At 37.5% G+C, this 26953-nt stretch overlaps 1 protein-coding gene across 2 annotated transcripts in view; it reads left to right on the top strand.

Moving 5' to 3' along the window:
* Positions 1 to 26953, top strand: part of DNAH14 (dynein axonemal heavy chain 14) — a 507005-nt gene that overhangs the window by 4973 nt on the left and 475079 nt on the right. The window contains exons 2-4 of one of the 2 annotated variants that reach the window (XM_025393377.1): positions 10475 to 10514; positions 14304 to 14388; positions 16535 to 16671. In XM_025393377.1, the coding sequence (XP_025249162.1) occupies positions 14312 to 14388; positions 16535 to 16671 (214 nt within the window). In that variant the 5' untranslated portion in view covers positions 10475 to 10514; positions 14304 to 14311. Of the gene's footprint in view, positions 1 to 10474; positions 10515 to 14278; positions 14389 to 16534; positions 16672 to 26953 lie in introns of both variants that reach the window. The other variant, XM_025393378.1, reaches the window with a different exon arrangement.

Raw genomic sequence — 26953 nt, 5'->3', positions numbered from 1 at the left:
AATGTGGAAAGATCCCTACGGCACATTATGATCAGACCGTCTAAAGTCAAAGATAAAGAAAGAATCTTAAAAACACCAGGAGAAAAGAGCCTTGTCACCTATAAAGGAAACCCCATTAGATTACTATAGATTTCTCTGCAGAAACCTTACAGGCTAGAAAAGAATGAATGATATATTCAAAGTGCTAAAAGAAAAAATAATGCCAACAGAGAATATTATATCAGCTAAAGTGAAGTGAAGGAGAAATGGGAGTCATTCCTAGATAAATGCTGAAGGAATTCAGGATCACAAAATTGGTCCCCTAAGAAGTGCTCAAGGGAGTCTTAAACCTGAAAGTAAAAGGATGACATTTATCATCATGAACACACATGAAAGTATAAAACTCAGTGGTAAAGCAATCACACAGAGGAGGAAGGGAAAGGACTCAAATGATACCACGGCAGAAATCCGCCAAACCACAACAACAAAAAGAGAAAAATAAAGGAACAAAGAATATATAAAACAACCAAAATACAATTCACAATATGACAGGAACAAAGCCTCACATGTCAATAATAACTTTCAACATAAGTGGATTAAATTATTCACTTAAAAGATACAGAATAGCTGAATGGATTTTTAAAAAGATTCAGCTATATGCTGCTTACAAGAAACTCACCTTATCAGTAACGACACATATAGATTGAAAGTAAAGGGATAGAAAAGGATATTCCATGCAAATGGAAACCAAAAGGGAGTAGGAGTAGCCATACTTAGATAAAACAGACTTTAAGTCAAGAATAGTAGAAAAGACAAGGTCATTATATAATGATAAAGGAATTAATCCAGCAGGAAGATACAACAGTTCTAAATATATGCAACCAACACTGGAGCACCCATATTAATAAAGCAAATATTACTAGCTATAAAGACTGCCATACAATAATAGTAGGGGACTTCAATACCCCACTCTCAGTATTAGACAGATTATCTAGACAGAAAATCAAAAAAGAAACATTAGATTTGAACTGGACTTAGACCAAATGAACTTAACAAACATTTACAGAACGTTCTGTCCAACAACTGCAGAATACATATTCTCATTAGCACATGGAATATTCTCTAGGACAGACTAGATTATTAGGCCACAAAACAAGTCTCAACACATTTTTAAAAATAAAAATCAAGTATCTTTTTTTGACCACATTGGAATAAAACTAGAAAGTAATAAGAACAACTATGGAAACTATAAAAATACATGGAAATTTAACAACTTGCTCCTGAATGACCAGTGAGTCAATGAAGAAATTAAGACAGAAACAAAAAAAATTTTTGAAACAAATGAAAATGGAAACATAACATACCAAAACCTGTGGAATATATCAAAATAAGTGCTAATGGGGAATTTTATAGCAATGAATACCTACATGAAAAAAAGTAGAAAGATGACTAATTAACAATCTAATGATGTACCTCAAGGAATTAGAAAAGCAAAGACAAATCAAACCCTAAATTAGTAGAAGAAAAGAAATAATGAAGATCAGATCTAAATGAAATAGTGACTAAAAAACATAAAGAGGATCAATGAAATGAAAAGTTGATCATTTGAAAAGAAATAAAATTGATAATTGATAAACCACAACCACCAGCAAGACAAACCAGAAAAGGAGAGAGAAAAGACCTAAATAAACAAAATCAGAAATGAAAAGGAGACACTACAACTGATACCAAAGAAACATAAAGAATCATTAGAGATTATTATGAACAACTGCATGACAAAAAAAAAAAAAAAAAAAAGGAAAACCTAGAAGAAACGGATAAATCCCTGGACATATACAACCTATTAAGATTGAACCATGAAGAAAGAGAGAACATCAACGAACTAATAGTAACAAGTTCAAAGCTGTAATAAAAAGTCCCCCATCAAAGAAAAGCCTGGGACCTGATGCCTTCACTGCTGAATTCTACCAAACATTTAAAGAATAACTAATACTAATCCTACTCCAATCCTTCAAGAAAAGTGAAGAGGAGGGAATACTTCCAACCTCATTCTACAAGGCTGGCATTACCCTGAAGCCCAAACCAGAGAAGGACACACAAAAAAGGAAAACTGTACGCAAGTATCACTGATGAAGATAAATGCAGAAATTCTCAACAAAATTCTAGCAAAACGAATTCAACAACACATAAAAAATATTATTCACCATGTTCAACTGAGATTCTTGCCAGGGATGTAAAGATGGTTCAACATACACAAATCAGTAAATGTTATACATCACATTAACAGAACCAGGAACAAAAATCACATGATTATTTGATTAGTTGTCAAAAAGCATTTTATAAAATTAAACATCCTTTTGTGATAAACATCCTCATCAAAATGGGTATAGAAGGAACATACCACACTTACACACTCCCAAGACTAAACCAGGAAGAAGTTGAATCCCTGAATAGACCAATAGCAGGCCCTGAAATTGAGGCAATAATTAATAGCCTACCAACCAAAAAAGTCCAGGACCAGACAGATTCACAGCCGAATTCTACCAGAGATACAAGGAGGAGTTGGTACCATTCCTTCTGAAACTATTCCAATCAATAGAAAAAGAGGGAATCCTCCCTAACTCATTTTATGAGGCCAACATCATCCTGATACCAAAGCCTGGCAGAGACACAACAAAAAAAGAGAATTTTAGACCAATATCTCTGATGAACATCGATGCAAAAATCCTCAATAAAATACTGGCAAACCGGATTCAGCAGCACATCAAAAAGCTTATCCACCATGATCAAGTGGGCTTCATCCCTGGGATGCAAGGCTGGTTCAACATTCACAAATCAATAAACGTAATCCAGCATATAAACAGAACCAAAGACAAGAACCACATGATTATCTCAATAGATGCAGGAAAGGCTTTTGACAAAATTCAATAGCCCTTCATGCTAAAAATGCTTAATAAATTCAGTATTGATGGAACGTACCTAAAAATAATCAGAGCTATTTATGACAAACCCACAGCCAATATCATACTGAATGGGCAAAAACTGGAAAAATTCCCTTTGAAAACCAGCACAAGACAGGGATGCCCTCTCTCACTACTCCTATTCAACATAGTGTTGGAAGTTCTGGCTAGGGCAATCAGGCAAGAGAAAGAAATCAAGGGTATTCAGTTAGGAAAAGAGGAAGTCAAATTGTCCGTGTTTGCAGATAACATGATTATATATTTAGAAAACCCCATCGTCTTAGCCCAATATCTCCTTAAGCTAAGCAACTTCAGCATAGTCTCAGGATACCAAATCAATGTGCATAAATCATAAGTATTCTTATACACCAGTAACAGACAAACAACCAAATCATGAATGAATTCCCATTCACAATAGCTTCAAAGAGAATAAAATACCTAGGAATCCAACTTACAAGGGATGTAAAGGACCTCTTCAAGGAGAACTACAAACCACTGCTCAGTGAAATAAAAGAGGACACAAACAAATGGAAGAACATACCATGCTCATGGATAGGAAGAATCAATATTGTGAAAATGGTCATACTGCCCAAGGTAATTTATAGATTCAATGCCATCCCCATTAAGCTACCAACGACTTTCATCACAGAATTGGAAAAACTGCTTTAAAGTTCCTATGGAACCACAAAAGAGCCCGCATTGCCAAGACAATCCTAAAGTCAAAAGAACAAAGCTGGAGGCATCACACTACTTGACTTCAAACTATACTACAAGGCTACAGTAACCAAAACAGCATGGTACTGGTACCAAAACAGAGATATAGACCAATGGAACAGAACAGAGCCCTCAGAAATAATACCACACATCTACAGCCATCTGATCTTTGACAAACCTGAGAAAAACTAGAAATGGGGAAAGGATTCCCTATTTAATAAATGGTGCTGGGAAAATTGGCTAGCCATAAGTAGAAAGCTGAAACTGGATCCTTTCCTTACTCCTTATATGAAAATTAATTCAAGATGGATTAGAGACTTAAATGTTAGACCTAAAACCATAAAAACCCTAGAAGAAACCCTAGGTAATACCATTCAGGACATAGGCATGGGCAAGGACTTCATGTCTAAAACACCAAAAGCAATGGCAACAAAAGCCAAAATTGACAAATGGGATCTAATTAAACTAAAGAGCTTCTGCACAGCAAAACAAACTACCATCAGAGTGAACAGGCAACCTATAGAATGGGAGAAAATTTTTGCAATCTACTCATCTGACAAAGGGCTGATATCCAGAACCTATAAAGAACTCAAACAAATTTACAAGAAGAAAACAAAAAACCCCATCAAAAAGTGGGCAAAGGATGTGAACAGACACTTCTCAAAAGAAGACATTCATACAGCCAACAGACACATGAAAAAATGCTCATCATCACTGGCCATCAGAGAAATGTAAATCAAAACCACAATGAGATACCATCTCATACCAGTTAGAATGGCAATCATTAAAAAATCAGGAAACAACAGGTGCTGGAGAGGATGTGGAGAAATAGGAACACTTTTACACTGTTGGTGGGACTGTAAACTAATTCAACCATTATGGAAAACAGTGTGGCAATTCCTCAAGGATCTAGAACTAGAAATACCATTTGACCCAGCCATCCCATTACTGAGGATATACCCAAAGGATTATAAATCATGCTGTTATAAAGACACATGCACATGTATGTTTATTGCGGCACTATTCACAATAGCAAAGACTTGGAATCAGCCCAAATATCCATCAGTGACAGACTGGATTAAGAAAATGTGGCACGTATACTCCATGGAATACTATGCAGCCATAAGAAAGGATGAGTTCATGTCCTTTGTAGGGACATGGATGCAGCTGGAAACCATCATTCTCAGCAAATGCTCGCAAGAATAGAAAACCAAACACCACATGTTCTCACTCATAGGTGGGAAATGAACAATGAGATCACTTGGACACAGGAAGGGGATCATCACACACCAGGTCCTATTGTGGGGGGGTGGGAAGGGATAGCATTAGGAGATATACCTAATGTAAATGACAAGTTAATGGGTGCAACACACCAACATGGCACATGTATACATATGTAACAAATCTACACGTTGTGCACATGTACCCTAGAACTTAAAGTATAATATTAAAAAAAAAAAAGGAAAATGTGGTATGTATACAAAATGGAATACTATTCAGCCATAAAAAAGAACCCTGTTGTTTACAGCAATGTGAATGGAACTAGTGGCTATTATGCTAAAAGAAATAAGCCAAGCACAGAAAGACGGATATCACATGTTCTCACTCATATGTGGGAGCAAAAAAAATGACTCTCATGCAAATAGAGTAGAACGGTAGTTACCGGAGGCCAGGAAGGGGAGGGGGATGAATTGAAAAAGAGGAATAAATATATTTATTACCACTGAACTATACATGTAAAAATGCTAAAGATGGTAAATTATATATGTATATTTTACCTCGTTAAAAAAGAAATAACAATTTTAAAAATAAAATACTTGACTGACAGTTATTTTCTTCTCAGCATTTTGAGGATATTAATTTATTGTCTTCTGGCATCTGTTGTCTCACAAGCCAGTTAAACAATACACTTTTAGTCTTTTTACTTTGACAGAGTAAGTAGAACCCTCAGATTCACTGGATTATACTCTAATCCTTTTCCCCTATACCTTGTCATCATTAATCTTGGCATGGCCCTTTTAAACTAATCAAAAAACGGCCAGGCGTGGTGGTTCACGCCTGTAATTCCAGCACTTTGGGAGGCCCAGGCAGGTGGATCACAAGGTCAGGAGATTGAGACCATCCTGACTAACATGGTGAAACCCCGTCTCTAGTAAAAATACACACACAAAAAAAATTAGCTGGGTTTGGTGGCGGGCGCCTGTTGTCCCAGCTGCTCGGGAGGCTGAGGCAGGACAATGGCGTGAACCTGGGAGGTGGAGCTTGTAGCGAGCTGAGATTGCACCACTGCACTCCAGCCTGGGTGACAGAGCAAGACTCCGTCTCAAAAAAAAAAAAACAAAACAGAACTAATCAGAAAACATGTTGAAGTAATAAACATCTGCAAACCCACTGTATAACACAAGACAGAATATTGAACAATATTTTTTATCTATGAACTTCTTTTATATGGTTTGGCTCAGTGTCCCCACCCACATCTCTTGTTGTATTGTATTTCTTTGTGTTGGAGGAGGGGCCTGGTGGGAGGTGACTAAACCATGGAGGCAGATGAATCCTTTGTCAAATAAATGTTAAATGTTATTTCAGTTGTCTATTACTGTGTGACAAACCACCTTAAACTCTTGTAGCTTCAATTAACAACAGTTTCTCTTGATTCTAGACTGAGCTGAGTAGTTTTACTGCTCCATATGGCATTGCACTCATTCAGCTGGCTGCATTCATTTGATGGCTGATCTGGGCTGAAGCGAAGAAAGCTTCACTTACATGGTGCTTTAGTGCTTTCTCACATACTATTCCATGTGGCTGACTTGGGTGGTCATGGTCATCTCAGGGTAGTCAGACTTCCCACATAGTGGATAGCTTTAAAAGGGAAAGTGAAAGCTGGCAGGTTTCTTAAGGGCTGGGCCTAGAACTGGCTAATATTATTTTCACAGTATTCTGTTGGTCAAAGGAATTCACTAAGACCAGCCCAGATTCAAAAAGAGGAGAAATAGACCCCACTTTTTGATGAGTGGAGTAGCATCCATGTATATCAATCAATTAATGGTGGTTATCTTTGGAGACTGTGTGTTACATATCTTTTGTAAATATCCCACAGTGTGCAGCTTGTCTTTTTATTTTCTTTAGAGTGAGGTTTAATAAATAAATTCCTAATTTTAATACAATTTAGTTTTTGGAATTTTATATTATATTATTGTTTGTAAGTTATTCACTATCCCTAGATCAGAAAATTGTTCAGTTTTCAAGTTTTACTTCTCACATTTCAGTCACTCTGAAAAACCTTTTTTGTCCTTGTTTTGTTTGTATATTTGGTGTGAGTCAGGAAACGAATCTAATTTCATTTTTTTCCCCTTATGGCTTTTTTTTTCCTAGCTGGATTATTTTTCCACCTTATTTGATATGTCACTTGTTATATATCAATGTTTCATCTACTTTTTTTTTTTTGAGACAGAGTCTTGCTCTGTTGCCCAGGCTGGAGTGTAGTGGCACGATCTCGACTCACTGCACCCTCCGCCTCCCGGGTACAAGTGATTGTCCTGCCTCAGCCTCCTGAGTGACTGGGATTACAGGCATGCACCACCACACCTGACTAATTTTTGTATTTTGAGTAGAGATGGGATTTTACCATGTTAGTCAGGCTGGTCTTGAACTTCTGACCTCAGGTGATCTGTTCTCTTTGGCTTCCCAAAGTGCTGGGATTACAGGCGTGAGCCACTGCTCCCAGCCTCATCTACATTTGGTACTGTTTCTGTGATTTCCATAATGTTATCTGTAAATTTCTGTGTTCCAGTACAACATTTCTGCTCTAATCTTTAGTATTATTCTACTTTGGATTGATAAAGTTTTACTTTTTCTAACTTCTTAATTTGGATACTTAATTTAGATAATATTTCTTGTTTTCTAGTGTAAGCATTTTATGGCTGTATATTTACCTATGAGTACCTCTTTAGCTGCATCTTACAAGTTTTAATTTTAATATTGTAGCATTTGTTTCTTAATATTTTAAATTTTCTATCATTTCTTTTTTTGAAATGTGAGTTATTTAGACATGTGTTTCTTAATTTCCACATTTATGGGATTTCATGATTCATCTATTTCTACTCTAATTGTATCGTGGTCATAGAATTTGGGCTATATGATGATAAATCATTTCAAATGTGTTGACTTACATTATGATCCAGTAGGTGGTTGATTTTCAAACTATGCCATATGTGCTTAAAATTATATGTATTCTCCACTTCTTGAGTTTTATATAATATATATGTTAAATCAAACTTTTAAATTGGGTTGTTAAAATCTGTATCCTTAATGTTTTTGTTTGTTTGTTAGTTTTGGCAGGAAAAGATTGGCCTGATTAACTGAAATAAGTTTGTTAAAATGCCTCATTATCATACTAGATTTATTTTTTCTCCCTATGGTTCTTTCAGTTTTTGCAATATGTATTATATGTTTACACATTTACATTTCATATTTAGAAGCCATGTTGTTAAGTCCAAGTTCCAAACTCTTCTGTTTTATTTTCCGGGCGAAATGAAAATTTAGTCACTATGTAGTGATCCTCTTTCTATCTAGTGACTCTTTCGGCTTGAATATCTTTTTTTCTGATATAAATATAGCTATAATATTTTTATTTTCTTTAATAGTTGCCTGGTATATCTCTTTCCTGTACTTGCATCCTTGTTGTATCCTTATGTTTCAGAAATTTGTCTTTTGAATAGGGTATAACTGAACTTTCTTCTCAATTTTGATATCATTGTCCTTTTAGATAATTTAGTTCATTTATATTGATTATAATTAGTAATATGTTTCTATTTATTTCTGCCACTTTATTTTGTAGTTTCTCTTTTGTTGTGACTTTTCTGTTTATCTTTCTGTCTCCTCTTAGACTGGTTGCTTATATATTTATTTTTATTTCACCTCCCACCCCCAACTGTTAGCTTGAAATTTATGCATTCTATATATCCTTTAGTCATTACCATAAAAATTTTAAGATGCATACTTATCAAAGCATAAGTTTAATCCATCTGTTTTTCTTCCCCCAGAAAATGCAAGTATCTGAAAACATTTTATTTCTGATCATTCCCCCTCCTGACCTCTGCACTGTTATTGTTGGATAATTTAGTTCTATCTCACTGTTAATCCCATAATAAATAATTATTGTTTTATGCAGTATTTGTTTAGCTTTACTCATGTATTACTTTTTTTGCTCATAATTTTTTCTTTCATCTGAGTCCTTCCACTTGGGATCATAGTACTTCTTTTTTGAAGTCCTTTAGGATAATTTTTATGTATGTTTATTTTATTTGCCTAGAAATGTCTTTATCTTGCCTTTATTCTTGAAACATATTTTACCAGTTATAGAATTCCAAGTTGATGGTTATTTTTCCTTAGCACATTGAAAATATTGTATCATTTTCTTGGTTTAGATTTTACCGTCAAGAAGCCCATTCTTAGTCCAGTGATTTTCCAGCTTAAGTAATCTATCTCTAGTACCATTAGGATCTCCTCCTTGTCTTTGGCATTCTGCAGTTTCACTATGTTGGGGGAGTGTGTGTGTGTGTGTATATCCACATGTGGGTGCTCACGTGTATATATGTATGAACATATGTTCATTCTGCTTAGAATTTGTTGGACTTTATGAAACTGAAGATTTATGTCTGGAAGATTATTCTCAGTCATTATGGTCCCCATTTCTCCTTCCAGACTCTTGATTCGTTTTGTCTGATTTATTACTTTATTCTCTGTAATAGTTAACCTGTCTTTTATTTTTTTAGATCTACCTGAACAAAAATAAGATTACTGTTTGGGAAAGTGAAGGAGGAAATGAATATTGTATGGGCAACCTATTAAAGTCAACCACAACTATCCTTTATTTTAAACTTTTTCTCATGTTTTTAATCCCTCTCTTATATAAACACATAGTTTGTTTTGCCTCTGATACTTTGGAAGGTTCATGCATTATTATTTTTCTTCAAGACTTGTAATATAATACATTATATTTCAACCTGTATTTTGTGAGCTATGTATTTTAGATAGCATCTATTGACTGCCCACTGCAAAATGAAGATATTAGAATGTAATTCATGAATTTACCTTTTATCCAATGTCTCCTACTCCCACATTTCCATTGTTTATGTTATAATTTTTGTTCTTCTTATGGATAATTTTACACTTTTTAATAACATATTTAAACTTCCATTATTTTATTTATCAGCCAAAGAACACTATTTTTCTTATAGGCCTGTATTACAAAAAAAATACGTAATTATTGTTATCACTTATTGAATTTCATCAATAAAACATTTGTGGCAATTTGTTTTCTCTTTTGTTATATGGTACCTATGTAATAGCCTCAATTTTGCCTTTTGACTCACAAAGTCTAAAATATTTATTCTTTGGCTCTTTTTATTTTATTTTATTTTTTTGAAACAGGGTCTCACTCAGTTGCCCAGGCTGGAGTGCAATGGTGCGATCTCAGCTCATGGCAACCTCTGCCTCCCAGGTTCCAGCGATTCGCCTGCCTCAGCCTCTCAAGTAGCTGGGATTACAGGCATGCACCACCACTCCTGGCTAATTTTTGTATTTTTAGTAGAGGCGGGGTTTTGCCATATTGCCCAAGCTGGTCTCGAACTCCTGGCATCATATGCCGCCCACCTTGGCCTCCCAAAGTGCTGGGATTACAGACCTTAGCCACTGCACCTGGCCACTTTGGTTCTTTTTCAAAAAAAGTTTACTGACTCTTGCTTTATTGCAAGTTCAGAATGGATTTGATTTAGGGATTTTTTTTTTTTTTTTAATCCAGTGCAATCTACTTCCCTTAGGATCTGTTTCTTCGTCTTATCTCCAGTTATGGTCACAGTTGTATTCTTCAGTTGTTGGCTGCAGTGAATGATCCTTCTTTGGCCTTTCTTGGTATTCTTTGGGTCATGAGTAGGACTCTTTGTGCACCTTGAGTCTTGTCAATAGATAGACTGTCCTACATTGATGTTATAGTTGTCAGCTTCATACCTACTGTGTAGATTTTTTTTTTTTTTTATGAGACAGAGTCTCCCTCTGTCACCCAGGCTGGAGTGCAGTGGCGCAATCTCGGCTCACTGCAAGCTCCGCCTCCCATGTTCCCGCCATTCTCCTGCCTCAGCCTCCCGAGTAGCTGGGACTACGGGTGCCCGACACCTCGCCTGGCTAGTTTTTTGTATTTTTAGTAGAGACGGGGTTTCACCATGGCTCAATCTCCTGATTCGTGATCCACCTGCCTCGGCCTCCCAAAATGCTGGGATTACAGGCGTGAGCCACTGCACCCGGCCGGCATTTCTATTCTAGTAAGAAGTACTCTTTTTTTTTTTTTTTTTTTTTTTTACGACGGAGTCTCGCTCTGCAGCCCAGGCTGGAGTACAGTGGCTGGATCTCAGCTCACTGCAAGCTCCGCCTCCCGGGTTCACGCCATTCTCCTGCCTCAGCCTCCCGAGTAGCTGGGACTACAGGCGCCCGCCACCTCGCCCGGCTAGTTTTCTGTATTTTTAGTAGAGACGGGGTTTCACCGTGTTAGCCAGGATGGTCTCGATTTCCTGACCTCGTGATCTGCCCGTCTCGGCCTCCCAAAGTGCTGGGATTACAGGCTTGAGCCACCGCGCCCGGCTAGTAAGAACTACTCTTACCCCTGGCTTATTTCAGTCTTAGTTGATTTATCTGAAGCGTATTCATTTGCCAGCTAAAACTTTTTCTATTCTCCATTGATTCCAGTCTTTTTTTTTTGTATGTCAGTTCTTTATTATTACTTTACTATACATTTTTTTTTTTATTATACTTTAAGATCTAGGGTACATGTGCATAACGTGCAGGTTTGTTACATATGTATACTTGTGCCATGTTGGTATGCTGCACCCATCAACTCATCATTTACATCAGGTGTAACTCCCAGTGCAATCCCTCCCGCCGCCCCCCTCCCCGTGATAGGCCCCGGTGTGTGATGTTCCCCTTCCCGAGTCCAAGTGATCTCGTTGTTCAGTTCCCACCTATGAGTGAGAACATGCGGTGTTTGGTTTTCTGTTCTTGGGATAGTTTGCTGGGAATGATGGTTTCCAGCTGCATCCATGTCCCTACAAAGGACACAAACTCACCCTTTTTTATGGCTGCATAGTATTCCATGGTGTATATGTGCCACATTTTCTTAATCCAGTCTGTCACTGATGGACATTTGAGTTGATTCCAAGTCTTTGTTATTGTGAATAGTGCCGCAATAAACATACATGTGCATGTGTCTTTATAACAGCATGATTTATAATCCTTTGGGTATATACCCAGTAATGGGATGGCTGGGTCATATGGTACTTCTAGTTCTAGATCCTTGAGGAATCGCCATACTGTTTTCCATAATGGTTGAACTAGTTTACAATCCCACCAACAGTGTAAAAGTGTTCCTATTTCTCCACATCCTCTCCAGCACCTGTTGTTTCCTGACTTTTGAATGATCGCCATTCTAACTGGTGTGAGATGGTATCTCATTGTGGTTTTGATTTGCGTTTCTCTGATGGCCAGTGATGATGAGCATTTTCTCATGTGTTGTTGGCTGTATGAATGTCCTCTTTTGAGAAATGTCTGTTCATATCCTTTGCCCACTTTTGGATGGGGTTGTTTGTTTTTTTCTTGTAAATTTGTTTGAGTTCTTTGTAGGTTCTGGATATTAGCCCTTTGTCAGATGAGTAGATTGCAAAAATTTTCTCCCATTCTGTAGGTTGCCTGTTCACTCTGATGGTAGTTTGTTTTGCTGTGCAGAAGCTCTTTAGTTTAATTAGATCCCATTTGTCAATTTTGGCTTTTGTTGCCATTGCTTTTGGTGTTTTAGACATGAAGTCCTTGCCCATGCCTATGTCCTGCATGGTATTACCTAGGTTTTCTTCTAGGGTTTTTATGGTTTTAGGTCTAACATTTAAGTTTCTAATCCATCTTGATTTAATTTTCATATAAGGAGTAAGGAAAGGATCCGGTTTCAGCTTTCTACTTATGGCTAGCCAATTTTCCCAGCACCATTTATTAAATAGGGAATCCTTTCCCCATTTCTTGTTTTTGTCAGGTTTGTCAAAGATCAGATGGTTGTAGATGTGTCATATTATTTCTGAGGACTCTGTTCTGTTCCATTGGCCTATATATCTGTTTTGGTAACAATACCATGCTGTTTTGGTTACTGTAGCCTTGTAGTATAGTTTGAAGTCAAGTAGCGTGATGCCTCCAGCTTTGTTCTTTTGACTTTAGGATTGTCTTGGCAATGTGGGTTCTTTTTTGGTTCCATATGAAATTTAAAGCAGTTTTTTCCAATTCTGTGAAGAAAGTCGTTGGTAGCTTGATGGGGATGGCATTGAATCTATAAATTACCTTGGGCAGTATGACCATTTTTCACGATATTGATTCTTCCTATCCATGAACACGGTATGTTCTTCCATTTGTTTGTGTCCTCTTTTATTTCACTGAGCAGTGGTTTGTAGTTCTCCTTGAAGAGGTCCTTTACATCCCTTGTCAGTTGGATTCCTAGGTATTTTATTCTCTTTGAAGCAATTGTAAATGGAAGTTCATTCATGATTTGGCTCTCTGTTTGTCTGTTACTGGTGTATAAGAATGCTTGTGATTTTTGCACGTTAATTTTGTATCCTGAGACTTTGCTGAAGTTTCTTGTCAGCTTAAGGAGATTTTGGGCTGAGACAATGGGGTTTTCTAAATATACAATCATGTCATCTGCAAACAGGGACAATTTGACTTCTTCTTTTCCTAACTGAATACCCTTGATTTCTTTCTCTTGCCTGATTGCCCTAGCCAGAACTTCCAATACTATATTGAATAGGAGTGGTGAGAGAGGGCATCCCTGTCTTGTGCCAGTTTTCAAAGGGAATTTTTCCAGTTTTTGCCCATTCAGTATGATATTGGCTGTGGGTTTGTCATAAATAGGTCTTATGATTTTGAGATACGTTCCATCAATACCAAATTTATTGAGCATTTTTAGCATGAAGGGCTGTTGAATTTTTTTCCAGTCTTAAATTTTTACCTTTAATTCTTCAGTTATGGTGCATGGCCATGTAGCACATCAACTTTATTTAAAGACTTTCTGTATCTTGTTAGATTTCCCTCAGTGATCAGAAAGAAACTCACCTTTTTATATTTCATTACCGACTCCCTTTTGTTCTATTCTATCTGAAGAATGCTGGTAATATATGGATGTGGCCTTTTAGTGCTTAGTGAATGGTGAAATTAGTTCATCAACTTCAGCTACCACTTCTGATGACTTTCGTAAGTTCTTTTTGATAATTTCCCCTAAGAAAATAATCTTAAAACTTACCATTATCTTTAGCATGCTATTTAATGTAAACTAAAATTGTATGTACATAAACCAATGCATGTAAGATGGAAAAAAATTGCCGTAGAAAGGAAGTTAGACAATATAGAGATTGCCCTGAGAAAGCTAACTAGCTTTGTGAAGGGTTTGGAAATTATACTGTATATAAGAAACAAAGGCAGTCAGGATATTATATTAAGCCTATTGAGAAGCTGGGAACTATATATGCCATTTTGAATACCAATAGTCATAGTTGTCAGATTGTATTGTATATTAAAGATAATAATGTGAATTTTCTTTACAGCCAGTTACTTTGTAGTTTCACTCAGAAAAACATATGGAGACATTTATACCCATTGATTTGACAACTGAAAATCAAGAGATGGACAAGGAGGAAACCAACACAAAACCAAGGTAAAAATAAGATAAAATATAATGAGAGTTTTTTCTAAAGTAAGATTTCAGCAGTGTATGGCTGGTGGTAAGCCATTCTGACAGTGAAAGACTTAAAATATATCAGAATTTACTGATGATTCTAGAGTTTAGAAAAACCTTAGTTTCTCAGGGAGTATTTTCTAACAAGATAGGCAAGTTAACACTGGTTGTTGGCTCCTTCCCCCAGACCAACCTTGGATATGCCAAAACAGTGAGAAGGAGGTTGTTGGATATGAGAAATTAACCAACAACTGAGAAATCCTAGGAAAGCAAAAGGCATCATTTGTAATAGTATTGAAAAATAGGTACATTAGATACATAAATACTTTTTTGTTTTTTGAGACAGAGTCTCGCTCTGTCACCTAGACTGGAATGCAGTGGCATGATCTTGGCTCACTGTAACCTCCGCCTCCCAGGTTCAAGTGATTCTCCAACCTCAGCCTCCCTAGTAGCTAGGATTACAGGCACCCACCACCACACCTGGCTGATTTTTTTTGTAGTTTTAGTAGAGAAGGGGTTTCACTATTTTGGCCAGGCTGGTCTTGAACTCCTGACCTCATGATCCACCCACCTCGGCCTCCCAAATAAATACTATTTTTTTAAATGATGTAATTATGCCCTTTATGAAAAAATTATAAAGTTTAATTCAGAATTCAACAAATTTATATAGAAAAGCAAAGGGTCAAGAATATGTAAAACACTCCTTAAAAAGAAAATCTGATAATCTTGACCTACAACTCTTAAACTTATTATAAAGCTATCATAATTAAGGAGTGTGCTGTAGAAACAAGGATACACAAATAAAGAATAAAGAACCCAAGAACAGACCATTGTATTCATTTTAAGTGAACATAGACTTGGCGTTATAGGTTAGTGAAGATTAAGTGGGCATGTTCAATAATGGTGCTGTGACAATTGTATATCCTTATTGGCTGGGGGCAGGGGAAGAAATGGAGCCTGTCTCTTACAATATACCCAAAAGTCAAGGATTTAAGGACTTATGTATTAATTAAAAGACTTGTAAAAGGTAAAACTTTATGTTAGGAAAACATATAAGCTCATTTTGTCATTACCTTGGACTGAGGAAAGATTTCTTAAGAAGTCATAAACAATACAAACCATAAAGGAAAATGCAGATAAATTATATTAAAATTAGTAACTTCTGTTTATAAAGACATCAAGAAAGTGAAAAGATAATTCCAAATGAGAGATATAAAGTGACAAAAGATTGCTGCTCAAAATGTGTAAATAACTACTACACATTGTTTACAAAATGGCAAAAAATTCAGTACCAAAAAAAAAAAAAAAAAAAAAAGGTGGGGAGGACAACAGATATAGATAGACATTTTAATGAAGAGGAAAATTTTCAAGATGTTTATAAACAAAGTGGGAACTCAAAACGCTCAAAGGAAAAGGATTTAAGAATAATATATAATAAGCGATCTATAAATAAGTTCAAAGACATTGTGCTTTCTTTGTCATAGAAAAGAAATGTTACCTTCTTAATGATTTGATTAAGTATTTTTCTTTAACATACCAATAGATAAAGTACTTTTTTTCCCTTAACAGTACATATAAGACTTTACAGAACCTAGAATTTTCTCTGCTTTATAAAACTGTGATGTATAATATAAGTCGATTGTAGGCAGTAATTTTGGATTCTGTTCTTATGAAAAAGTTTTTCCAACAGTAGAGAGTTGGCCAATGTCCTGTGAAAAAAAAGGAAGGCAATATATGGATATGAAATTTCAGAAAATTGTGTTCTGACTTCACTCTGTTTAATTGGGTAACAGTTCTTATCTTCTAAAATGAGATCAAGATTCACAAGGCCCTAACACCAGTTAGACCTATTTAAAATCTAACTAGACTCTCCATGTAAATGTTGCAGATCTTTTTCAAAGTGCCTATCAAAAATATTTGAGTGAATAGATATTATATTGTATTGTAAAGTCAGAATAAATATTTAATCTTTCAGTTATGGAGAATGTTAATTATAGTATTTATTAAACCTAAGAAGCTGTTTTAATTATAAATGTGAAATTGTAGGTAATATGCTAATAGCTCAGTATTTTGTTGGTGTGATTTTTCCATTTATTTTCTTAGAATTGTTTTCTTTGTCATTTAGACTTTTAAAATATGAAGAGAAAAAACACGAAGATATAAAACCATTAGAGACTCAACCAACTGAAATAGCAGAAAAGGAATTGGAATATAAAACAGTTAAAGCGTTCACTGAATCTTTGAAGTCAGAGAAAACAGAAGGTATTTATCAAGATTACTATTTAGGCATGTTGGTTTATATTTTAGTTTATGGAACTTGAAATAAATTTTTCATAGCATTAAATTAAGGAAACAAGTGAAACATATTGAAATATTAGTGTCTACTTTCAAAATATAAAGTTGGGTATTTTACTCACTTCATTAGTCATAGCAGTTGGCAGTGTCTTCAAATACAAAGCTTGCTCTTCAACGGGAACATAATCTAACTATCCATAATAATAATAAAAGTAACAGGAATATTACTAATACCAGTGAAATGTCAGAATATCTGATATGTCTATAGCACTTTACAGTTTCCATCACTTTTTCATGCATATCATGTCATTTTTTTGAGGTACAGACCTTACAGGAGGGTCACGGTTCTCCTAAGTCCCCAGTGCCTCTGACTGTGTTGTGACCTCCTTTATTGCTCTTACCTACTAGTATCTAATTACTCCCTCACATATTTCCATTTTTTAAGTCTTCTTTCCTTCTTCACTCAAATTCTACCATTTCCAGGATTTGATTTTATTTTTTACCACAACTTCCTTTCTCATCCAACACTTTTATGTCCTCACTTTTATAAGCTTTCAGCCCCATTTATGGTGCTTTTGTGGGGAAAACTGTACCTCCTCTCCTTTGAAGTAAATCCCACCAGCTCATTTTGGAGCTCTGCTTCTGCCATTTCCTCAGGAAATTGGGGTCCATCAGATATGTTCTCTGATGTCTTTTTTTCTCCTGGCTCTTTTTCTGTCAGCACATAAACAAGCTACATGCTTAAACACCTTAAACAAAACAACCCAGAAACATCTTTGGTTCTGTATTGCCTTCTCACAGTTATCAGGATTCTTGAAAGAGTAGCCTAGACTTCCTTACCTCTAATTCATTCCTCAACCTGGATTCTACCTCTTTCCTTCTATTGGTAAGACTCTTTCAAGGTCACCAGATACCTCCTCGTCGCTAATCTTTATAAAATAATTAATTTGTAAATAAAATAATTTGTATTTCACTGCATCATTCTGCAATATTTTATTATTTGACCACTTATTTCCATTTTTTCCCCCTTGACTTTTAAGGAAATACTCACCTGGCTTTCTTTATACTTGTCTATCTGCTCATTTTCAGTCTGTTTTATGGGTTTTTTACTTCTCTGTGTTGCCTGTAAATGTTATTGTTTCTCAGGTGTTTTAGGGTCTGCCAAAATTAGTGTTTCCTCTTCTCTATGGACTAGACCATACTTTGTTTTTAGTAATAATATATAGTCATGTTCTGCATATGACATTTTGGTCAATGATGGACTGAATATATGATGATGGTCCCATAAGATAATAATACTGTATTTTCACTGTACCTTTTCTACACTGAGATGTGTTTAGATACACAAATACATAGTATAGTGTTACAGTTGCCAACAGTATTCAGTACAGAAATGTGCTGTACAGATTTGTAGCCTAGGAGTAATAGTTTATTCCATATAGCCTTGGTGTGTACTAGGCTGTACCACCTAGGTTTGCGTAAGTGCACCCTTTGATGTTTGTGTGACAAAATTGCCTAATGATGCATTTTTCAGAATGTATCCCTGTCATTAAGCAATACATGACTGTATTTCTTCCTATTTTAACTAATAAATGCATACCGCAAACAATATTTAGGTATACCTTTAGTTTTCTTCATCCTCTGCCTGAAGATGGGTGTATTTGATTTCTGGAAGGGGCCTGAGCTTCCAGAATTCTGGCCTTCATTGGGCCAGAATGTTTTAATCTGTGGAGCGCCTAGACCTTACAGATAGCTGTGTTTGCAGGCTTATCAAAGCTTTCCCTCCAAAAGAGTGAAAAGTAGAAGGAGTACTCTGAGACTTTTGCTATTTTTCTTAGGAAAGAGGAAAGAAATATAAGGCTAGATAGGGATACAAATGTTGGGTAAAGCAAGGATTTGCCCACGTTAAGGAATTTTGTCATTATGCTTTGAAGATAAGAGCCATGGAAAGGTTTTAAGCAAGGAGTTAATATGAGGATTTCTGTTTTGCAAAGATCACTCTGGCTGTATATTGAAGAACAGATTGACAGAGAACAAGAATCGATACAGGGGGACCATTTAGGAGGCTGTAGATATTCTGAAGGTACAGTTATCAGTTATGGTGATGGGTTGGTGAGAGAGAAGGAGGTGTCGAAGATGATACCTACACCTTGGGCTTGCTTAAAATAACCAATAGTGGTCCCATTCACTAAGACTGGAAGTCCTTGAAAAAAGGTCAGGAGTTTAGAGGAAGGATCATGAGTTCAATTTTGGACATGTTGAATTTGGAGTACCTTTGACACATGCCAGTGATGTCTAGGAGGCAGTTGAATATATGTGTCAGGAGCTCAGAGAAGTTAGGGGTGAGGTGATGTATTTGGGAGTAATCATGTGTGTGGATGTTTAAGCCATAGCCATTGATGAGATTGACCAGGGAGAATGTATAAAGTGAGACTAAAACAGGGCCAAGGAAATGTAGCAGTTACGAGCCAGGTAAAGGACAGTGGCAAAGAACATGGGATTGGTCAGAGTTAAGCTGAATAGGATGACAAGAAAGAGAGAGTGGGAAGTGTCACAGCACTCAGAGGAAACAATTGTATCCAAAAGGAGAAGTGGTCTAAAGTATCAAATAACACTGGTAAGTAAAATGAGGACTAGAAAATGTCCATTGAATTTACTGACCTCGAGAATATGGGACTCGAGTGCTGTTTTTGTGACGTTCCAAAGCCAGACCAGATTGGAATAAGAAATGGATAGTAAATGAGAAAATAGAGTTAGTGATTATATGCAACTCTTCAGAGAAGTTTAGCTGTGAAGAAAGGCAGAATATAGACTGATAACCAGAGGGAGCTGTGATTTTATTTGAGATAGGAGCTGCTTGGATATGCAAAAGAAAAAAGGAGTAGTTAATAGTGTAGGCATGAAGAGACAGGATCTAAACAAAATGTGGAAAGGATTGGTCTTGGATGAGAGGAAAACCAGATACCTTTTTACTAAGTCAGGAGGACAGGAGGGAAAGATGGGTGCACAAGTGGGTTGCTTCATTTGCTTGAAAATGGCAAGTTGAAGGAATTCCCACTGATGCTTTTTTGTTCCCTGGGAAGTAGGCATTGAGATCATTTGGAGGAGAAAGACTGAAAGGTAAAGGTTTAGAGATTTGAGGAGCGTGGAGAAAATCTGAAATAGTCATTGAAAAGGAAGAAGAGCAAGTTAGACAATAGGATTTTTGGTTTGCATTCAGGGTCCATTTGTGGTTAATTAAAATGAATTTTGGGGGTTACCAATCCACATAGGACCTCTTTCTAATAGCACTGGAATGTGCAAATGTATGCAAAGAACACATAGAGTTGTTTTTTTTTTTACTATTATTATACTTTAAGTTCTAGGGTATATGTGCATAACGTGCAGGTTTGTTACATATATATACTTGTGCCATGTTGGTGTGCTGCACCCATCAACTCGTCAGCACCCATCAACTTGTCATTTACATCAGGTATAACTCCCAATGCAATCCCTCCCCACCCGCCATGATAGGCCCGGGTGTATGATGTTCCCCTTCCCGAGTCCAAGTGATCTCATTGTTCAGTTCCCACCTATGAGAGAGAACATGTGGTGTTTGGTTTTCTGTTCTTGTGATGGTTTGCTGAGAATGATGGTTTCCAGCTGCATCCATGTCCCTACAAAGGACACAAACTCATCCTTTTTTATGGCTGCATAGTATTCCATGGTGTATATGTGCCACATTTTCTTAATCCAGTCTGTCACTGATGGACATTTGGGTTGATTCCAAGTCTTTGCTATTGTGAATAGTGCCACAATAAACATACGTGTGCATGTGTCTTTATAACAGCATGATTTATAATCCTTTGGGTATATACCCAGTAATGGGATGGCTGGGTCATATGGTACTTCTAGTTCTAGATCCTTGAGGAATCGCCATACTGTTTTCCATAATGGTTGAACTAGTTTACAATCCCAACAGCAGTGTTAAAGGGTTCCTATTTCTCCACATCCTCTCCAGCACCTGCTGTTTCCTGACTTTTTAATGATTGCCATTCTAACTGGTGTGAGATGGTATCTCATTGTGGTTTTGATTTGCATTTCTCTGACGGCCAGTGATGATGAGCATTTTTTCATGTGTCTGTTGGCTGTATGAATGTCTTCTTTTGAGAAATGTCTGTTCATATCCTTTGCCCACTTTTGGATGGGGTTGTTTGTTTTTTTCTTGTAAATTTGTTTGAGTTCTTTGTAGGTTCTGGATATTAGCCCTTTGTCAGATGAGTAGATTGCAAAAATTTTCTCCCATTCTATAGGTTGCCTGTTCACTCTGATGGTAGTTTGTTTTGCTGTGCAGAAGCTCTTTAGTTTAATTAGATCCCATTTGTCAATTTTGGCTTTTGTTGCCGTTGCTTTTGGTGTTTTAGACATGAAGTCCTTGCCTATGCCTATGTCCTGAATGGTATTACCTAGGTTTTCTTCTAGGGTTTTTATGGTATTAGGTCTAACATTTAAGTCTCTAATCCATCTTGAATTAATTTTCGTGTAAGGAGTAAGGAAAGGATCCAGTTTCAGCTTTCTACTTATGGCTAGCCAGTTTTCCCAGCACCATTTATTAAATAGGGAATCCTTTCCCTATTTCTTGTTTTTGTCAGGTTTGTCAAAGATCAGATGGCTGTAGATGTGTGGTATTATTTCTGAGGGCTCTGTTCTGTTCCATTGGTCTATATCTGTTTTGGTACCAGTACCATGCTGTTTTGGTTGCTGTAGCCTTGTAGTGTAGTTTGAAGTCAGCTAGCGTGATGCCTCCAGCTTTGTTCTTTTGACTTAGGATTGTCTTGGCAATGTGGGCTCTTTTTTGGTTCCATATGAACTTTAAAGCAGTTTTTTCCAATTCTGTGAAGAAATTCATTGGTAGCTTAATGGGGATGGCATTGAATCTATAAATTACCTTGGGCAGTATGGCCATTTTCACGATATTGATTCTTCCTATCCATGAACATGGTATGTTCTTCCATTTGTTTATGTCCTCTTTTATTTCACTGAGCAGTGGTTTGTAGTTCTCCTTGAAGAGGTCCTTTACATCCCTTGTCAGTTGGATTCCTAGGTATTTTATTCTCTTTGAAGCAATTGTAAATGGAAGTTCATTCATGATTTGGCTCTCTGTTTGTCTGTTACTGGTGTATAAGAATGCTTGTGATTTTTGCACATTAATTTTGTATCCTGAGACTTTGCTGAAGTTTCTTATCAGCCTAAGGAGATTTTGGGCTGAGACAATGGGGTTTTCTAAATATACAATCATGTCATCTGCAAAGAGGGACAATTTGACTTCTTCTTTTCCTAACTGAATATGCTTTATTTCTTTCTGTTGCCTGATTGCCCTAGCCAGAACTTCCAACACTATGTTGAATAGGAGTGGTGAGAGAGGGCATCCCTGTCTTGTGCCAGTTTTCACAGGGAATTTTTCCAGTTTTTGCCCATTCAGTATAATATTGGCTGTGGGTTTGTCATAAATAGCTCTTATGATTTTGAGATACGTTCCATCAGTACCGAATTTATTGAGTTTTTAGCATGAAAACTAGGGCTGTTGAATTTTGTCGAAGGCTGTTTCTGCATCTATTGAGATAATCATGTGATTTTTGTCTTTGGTTCTGTTTATATGCTGGATTATGTTTATTGATTTGTGTATGTTGAACCAGCTTTGCATCCCAGGGATGAAGCCCACTTGATCATGGTGGATAAGCTTTTTAGTGTGCTGCTGGATCCGGTTTGCCAGTATTTTATTGAGGATTTTTGCATCGATGTTCATCAGGGATATTGGTCTAAAATTCTCTTTTTTTATTGTGTCTCTGCCAGGCTTTGGTATCAGGATGATGTTGGCCTCGTAAAATGAGTTAGGGAGGATTCCCTCTTTTTCTATTGATTGGAATAGTTTCAGAAGGAATGGTACCAGCTCCTCCTTGTACCTCCGGTAGAATTCAGCTGTGAATCCATCTGGTCCTGGACTTTTTTTGGTTGGTAGGCTAGTAATTATTGCCTCAATTTCAGAGCCTGCTATTGGTCTATTCAGGGATTCAGCTTCTTCCTGGTTTAGTCTTGGGAGAGTGTAAGTGTCCATGAAATTATCCATTTCTTCTAGATTTTCTAGTTTATTTGTGTAGAGGTGTTTATAGTATTCTCTGATGGTAGTTTGTATTTCTGTGGGGTCGGTGGTAATATCCCCTTTATCATTTTTTATTGCGTCTATTTGATTCTTCTCTCTTTTCTTCTTTATTAATCTTGCTAACGGTCTATCAATTTTGTTGATCTTTTCAAAAAACCAACTCCTGGATTCATTGATTTTTGGAGGGTTTTTTGTATCTCTATCTCCTTCAGTTCTACTCTGATCTTAGTTATTTCTTGCCTTCTGCTAGCTTTTGAATGTGTTTGCTCTTGCTTCTCTAGTTCTTTTGATTGTGATGTTAGAGTGTCAATTTTAGATCTTTCCAGCTTTCTCTTGTGGGCATTTAGTGCTATAAATTTCCCTCTACACACTGCTTTAAATGTGTCCCAGAGATTCTGGTATGTTGTATCTTTGTTCTCATTGGTTTCAACGAACATCTTTATTTCTGCCTTCATTTCGTTATGTACCCAGTAGTCATTCAGGAGCAGGTTATTCAGGTTCCATGTAGTTGAGCAGTTTTGATTGAGTTTCTTAGTCCTGAGTTCTAGTTTGATTGCACTGTGGTCTGAAAGACAGTTTGTTATAATTTCTGTTCTTGTACATTTGCTGAGGAGTGCTTTACTTCCAATTATGTGGTCTATTTTGGAATAAGTGTGATGTGGTGCTGAGAAGAATGTATATTCTGTTGATTTGGGGTGGAGAGTTCTGTAGATGTCTATTAGGTTTGCTTGCTGCAGAGATGAGTTCAATTCCTGGATATCCTTGTTAACTTTCTGTCTCGTTGATCTGTCTAATGTTAACAGTGGGGTGTTCAAGTCTCCCATTATTATTTTATGGGAGTCTAAGTCTCTTTGTAAGTCTCTAAGGTCATGCTTTATGAATCTGGGTGCTCCTGTATTGGGTGCATATATATTTAGAATAGTTATCTCTTCCTGTTGAATTGATCCCTTTACCATTATGTAATGGCCTTCTTTGTCTCTTTTGACCTTTGATGGTTTAAAGTCTGTTTTATCAGAGACTAGGATTGCAACCCCTGCTTTTTTTTGTTCTCCATTTGCTTGGTAGATCTTCCTCCATCCCTTTATTTTGAGCCTATGTGTGTCTCTGCATGTGAGATGGGTCTCATGAATACAGCAAACTGATGGGTCTTGACTCTTTATCCAGTTTGCCAGTCTGTGTCTTTTAATTGGAGCATTTAGTCCATTTACATTTAAGGTTAATATTGTTATGTGTGAACTTGATCCTGCCATTATGATATTAACTGGTTATTTTGCTCGTTAGTTGATGCAGTTTCTTCCTAGCCTCGATGGTCTTTACATTTTGGCATTGTTTTTGCAATGGCTGGTACCGGTTGTTCCTTTCCATGTTTAGTGCTTCCTTCAGGGTCTCTTGTAAGGCAGGCCTGGTGGTGACAAAATCTCTAAGCATTTGCTTATCTGTAAAGGATTTCATTTCTCCTTCACTTATGAAACTTAGTTTGGCTGGATATGAAATTCTGGGTTTAAAATTCTTTTCTTTAAGAATGTTGAATATTGGCCCCCACTCTCTTCTGCCGAGAGATCTGCTGTTAGTCTGATGGGCTTCCCTTTGTGGGTAACCCGACCTTTCTCTCTGGCTGCCGTTAAGATTTTTTCCTTCATTTCAACTTTGGTGAATCTGGCAATTATGTGTCTTGGAGTTGCTCTTCTCGAGGAGTATCTTTGTGGCGTTCTCTGTATTTCCTGAATTTGAATGTTGGCCTGCCCTACTAGGTTGGGTAAGTTCTCCTGGATGATATCCTGAAGAGTGTTTTCCAACTTGGTTCCATTTTCCCCCTCACTTTCAGGCACCCCAATCAGACGTAGATTTGGTCTTTTTACATAATCCCATACCCCTTGAAGGCTTTGTTCATTTCTTTTTCTTCTTTTTTCTTTAGATTTCTCTTCTCACTTCATTTCATTCATTTGATCCTCAATTGCTGATACTCTTTCTTCCAGTTGATCGAGTTGGTTACTGAAGCTTGTGCATTTGTCACTTATTTCTCGTGTCATGGTTTTCATCTCTGTCAGTTCGTTTATGGCCTTCTCTGCATTAATTATTCTAGTTATCAATTCTTCCACTCTTTTTTCAAGATTTTTAGTTTCTTTGCGCTGGATACGTAATTCCTCCTTTAGCTCTGAGAAGTTTGATGGACTGAAGACTTCTTCTGTCATCTCATCAAAGTCATTCTCCGTTCAGCTTTCATCCATTGCTGGCGATGAGCTGCGCTCCTTTGCCGGGGGAGATGCGCTCTTATTTTTTGAATTTCCAGCTTTTCTGCCCTGCTTTTTCCCCATCTTTGTGGTTTTATCTGCCTCTGGTCTTTGATGATGGTGACGTACTGATGGGGTTTTGGTGTAGGTGTCCTTCCTGTTTGATAGTTTTCCTTCTAACAGTCAGGACCCTCAGCTGTAGGTCTGTTGGAGATTGCTTGAGGTCCACTCCAGACCCTGTTTGCCTGGGTATCAGCAGCAGAGGCTGCAGAAGATAGAATATTGCTGAACAGCGAGTGTACCTGTCTGATTCTTGCTTTGGAAGCCTCCTCTCAGGGGTGTACTCCACCGTGTGAGGTGTGGGGTGTCAGACTGCCCCTAGTGGGGGATGTCTCCCAGTTAGGCTACTCATGGGTCAGGGACCCACTTGAGCAGGCAGTCTGTCCATTCTCAGATCTCAGCCTCTGTGTTGGGAGATCCACTGCTCTCTTCAAAGCTGTCAGAGTTGTTTGCATCTGCAGAGGTTTCTGCTGCTTTTGTTGTTGTTGTTGTTGTTTAGCTGTGCCCTGTCCCCAGAGGTGGAGTCTACAGAGACAGGCAGGCCTCCTTGAGCTGTTGTGAGCTCCACCCAGTTCGAGCTTCCCAGCAGCTTTGTTTACCTACTTAAGCCTCAGCAATGGCGGGCACCCCTCCCCCAGCCTCACTGCTGCCTTGCAGTTAGATGGCTGACTGCTGTACTGGCAATGAGGGAGGCTCCCTGGGCATGGGACCCTCTCGGCCAGGTGTGGGATACAATCTCCTGGTGTGCCCGTTTGCTAAGACCCTTGGTAAAGCGCAGTATTGAGGTGGGAGTTACCTGATTTTCCAGGTGTTGTGTGTCTCAGTTCCCCTGGCTAGGAAAAGGGATTCCCTTCCCCCTTGTGCTTCCCAGGTGAGGCGATGCCTCGCCCTGCTTCAGCTCTCGCTGGTCGGGCTGCAGCAGCTGACCAGCACCGATTGTCCAGCAATCCCTAGTGAGATGAACCCAGTACCTCAGTCGAAAATGCAGAAATCACCTGTCTTCTGTGTCGCTCCTGCTGGGAGCTGGAGACTGGAGCTGTTCCTATTCGGCCATCTTGCTCCGCCCCCTAGAGTTGGTTTTATCCAGGGTCAGTGTTTTGCCATACAGGTGAGGCCAACAGAAAGAGGGAGTTTAGGATATTGGCAAGAGTGCTGCGGAAAGACGTAATCTAAGCTGGATAAAGAGAAAGATGAAATAAAATAGAGGATGATGGATTGTAAGAAAGCAATAGAGCAATGGACTGGAGTTCCTGATGAGCTTAAAGAATGGTCATGTTGGGAGAATTAAACAAGCTGAGAGGATGGAGTCCAAGTGATGACAAGCACTATTATGTAATTGGGAATGTGGTTGGTTTATGTAGAGTTAGTGATGGGAGGACATCCAGAAAAGAGGGGAGGAGAGCACAGCTTTAGACAGGTCTTAATTCGTGAACACTGAAGTCATCCACATGATGGCAGATTTAGTATGGTGAAAGTTGGCTCTCCCTTTAGCCAGAGTTCCAGATTGAGTGACCAGGCAATTGGTACTTATCAATAAAGAGTGGAAGAATATAGTGTAATCAAAAAGCATGAGCTTCAAAGGAATAGATTTTTATGTTATTTATTAAAGAAAGAGGGCAAGTTGTAATGATTTGGAAGTGGTGAATGGAGAGTGAGGAGTGTTAAAACAAGCTCACTTTCCAATCTTGAGGTAAATGGAGTGTGGGAATATACAGCCACTAACCAGAGGGTCGCATGTCAGTAGTGCCATAGGGAATAACTAGATTTCAGCTAAGGTAGAGAGGAATAGAGTTTAAAGATAGAAGAAAGTTTTCACAAC

The sequence above is a fragment of the Theropithecus gelada genome, chromosome 1 (assembly GCF_003255815.1).
Source record: "Theropithecus gelada isolate Dixy chromosome 1, Tgel_1.0, whole genome shotgun sequence".
In the NCBI taxonomy this organism is placed as follows: domain Eukaryota; kingdom Metazoa; phylum Chordata; class Mammalia; order Primates; family Cercopithecidae; genus Theropithecus; species Theropithecus gelada.
This window is presented reverse-complemented; position numbering and strand designations above follow the sequence as displayed.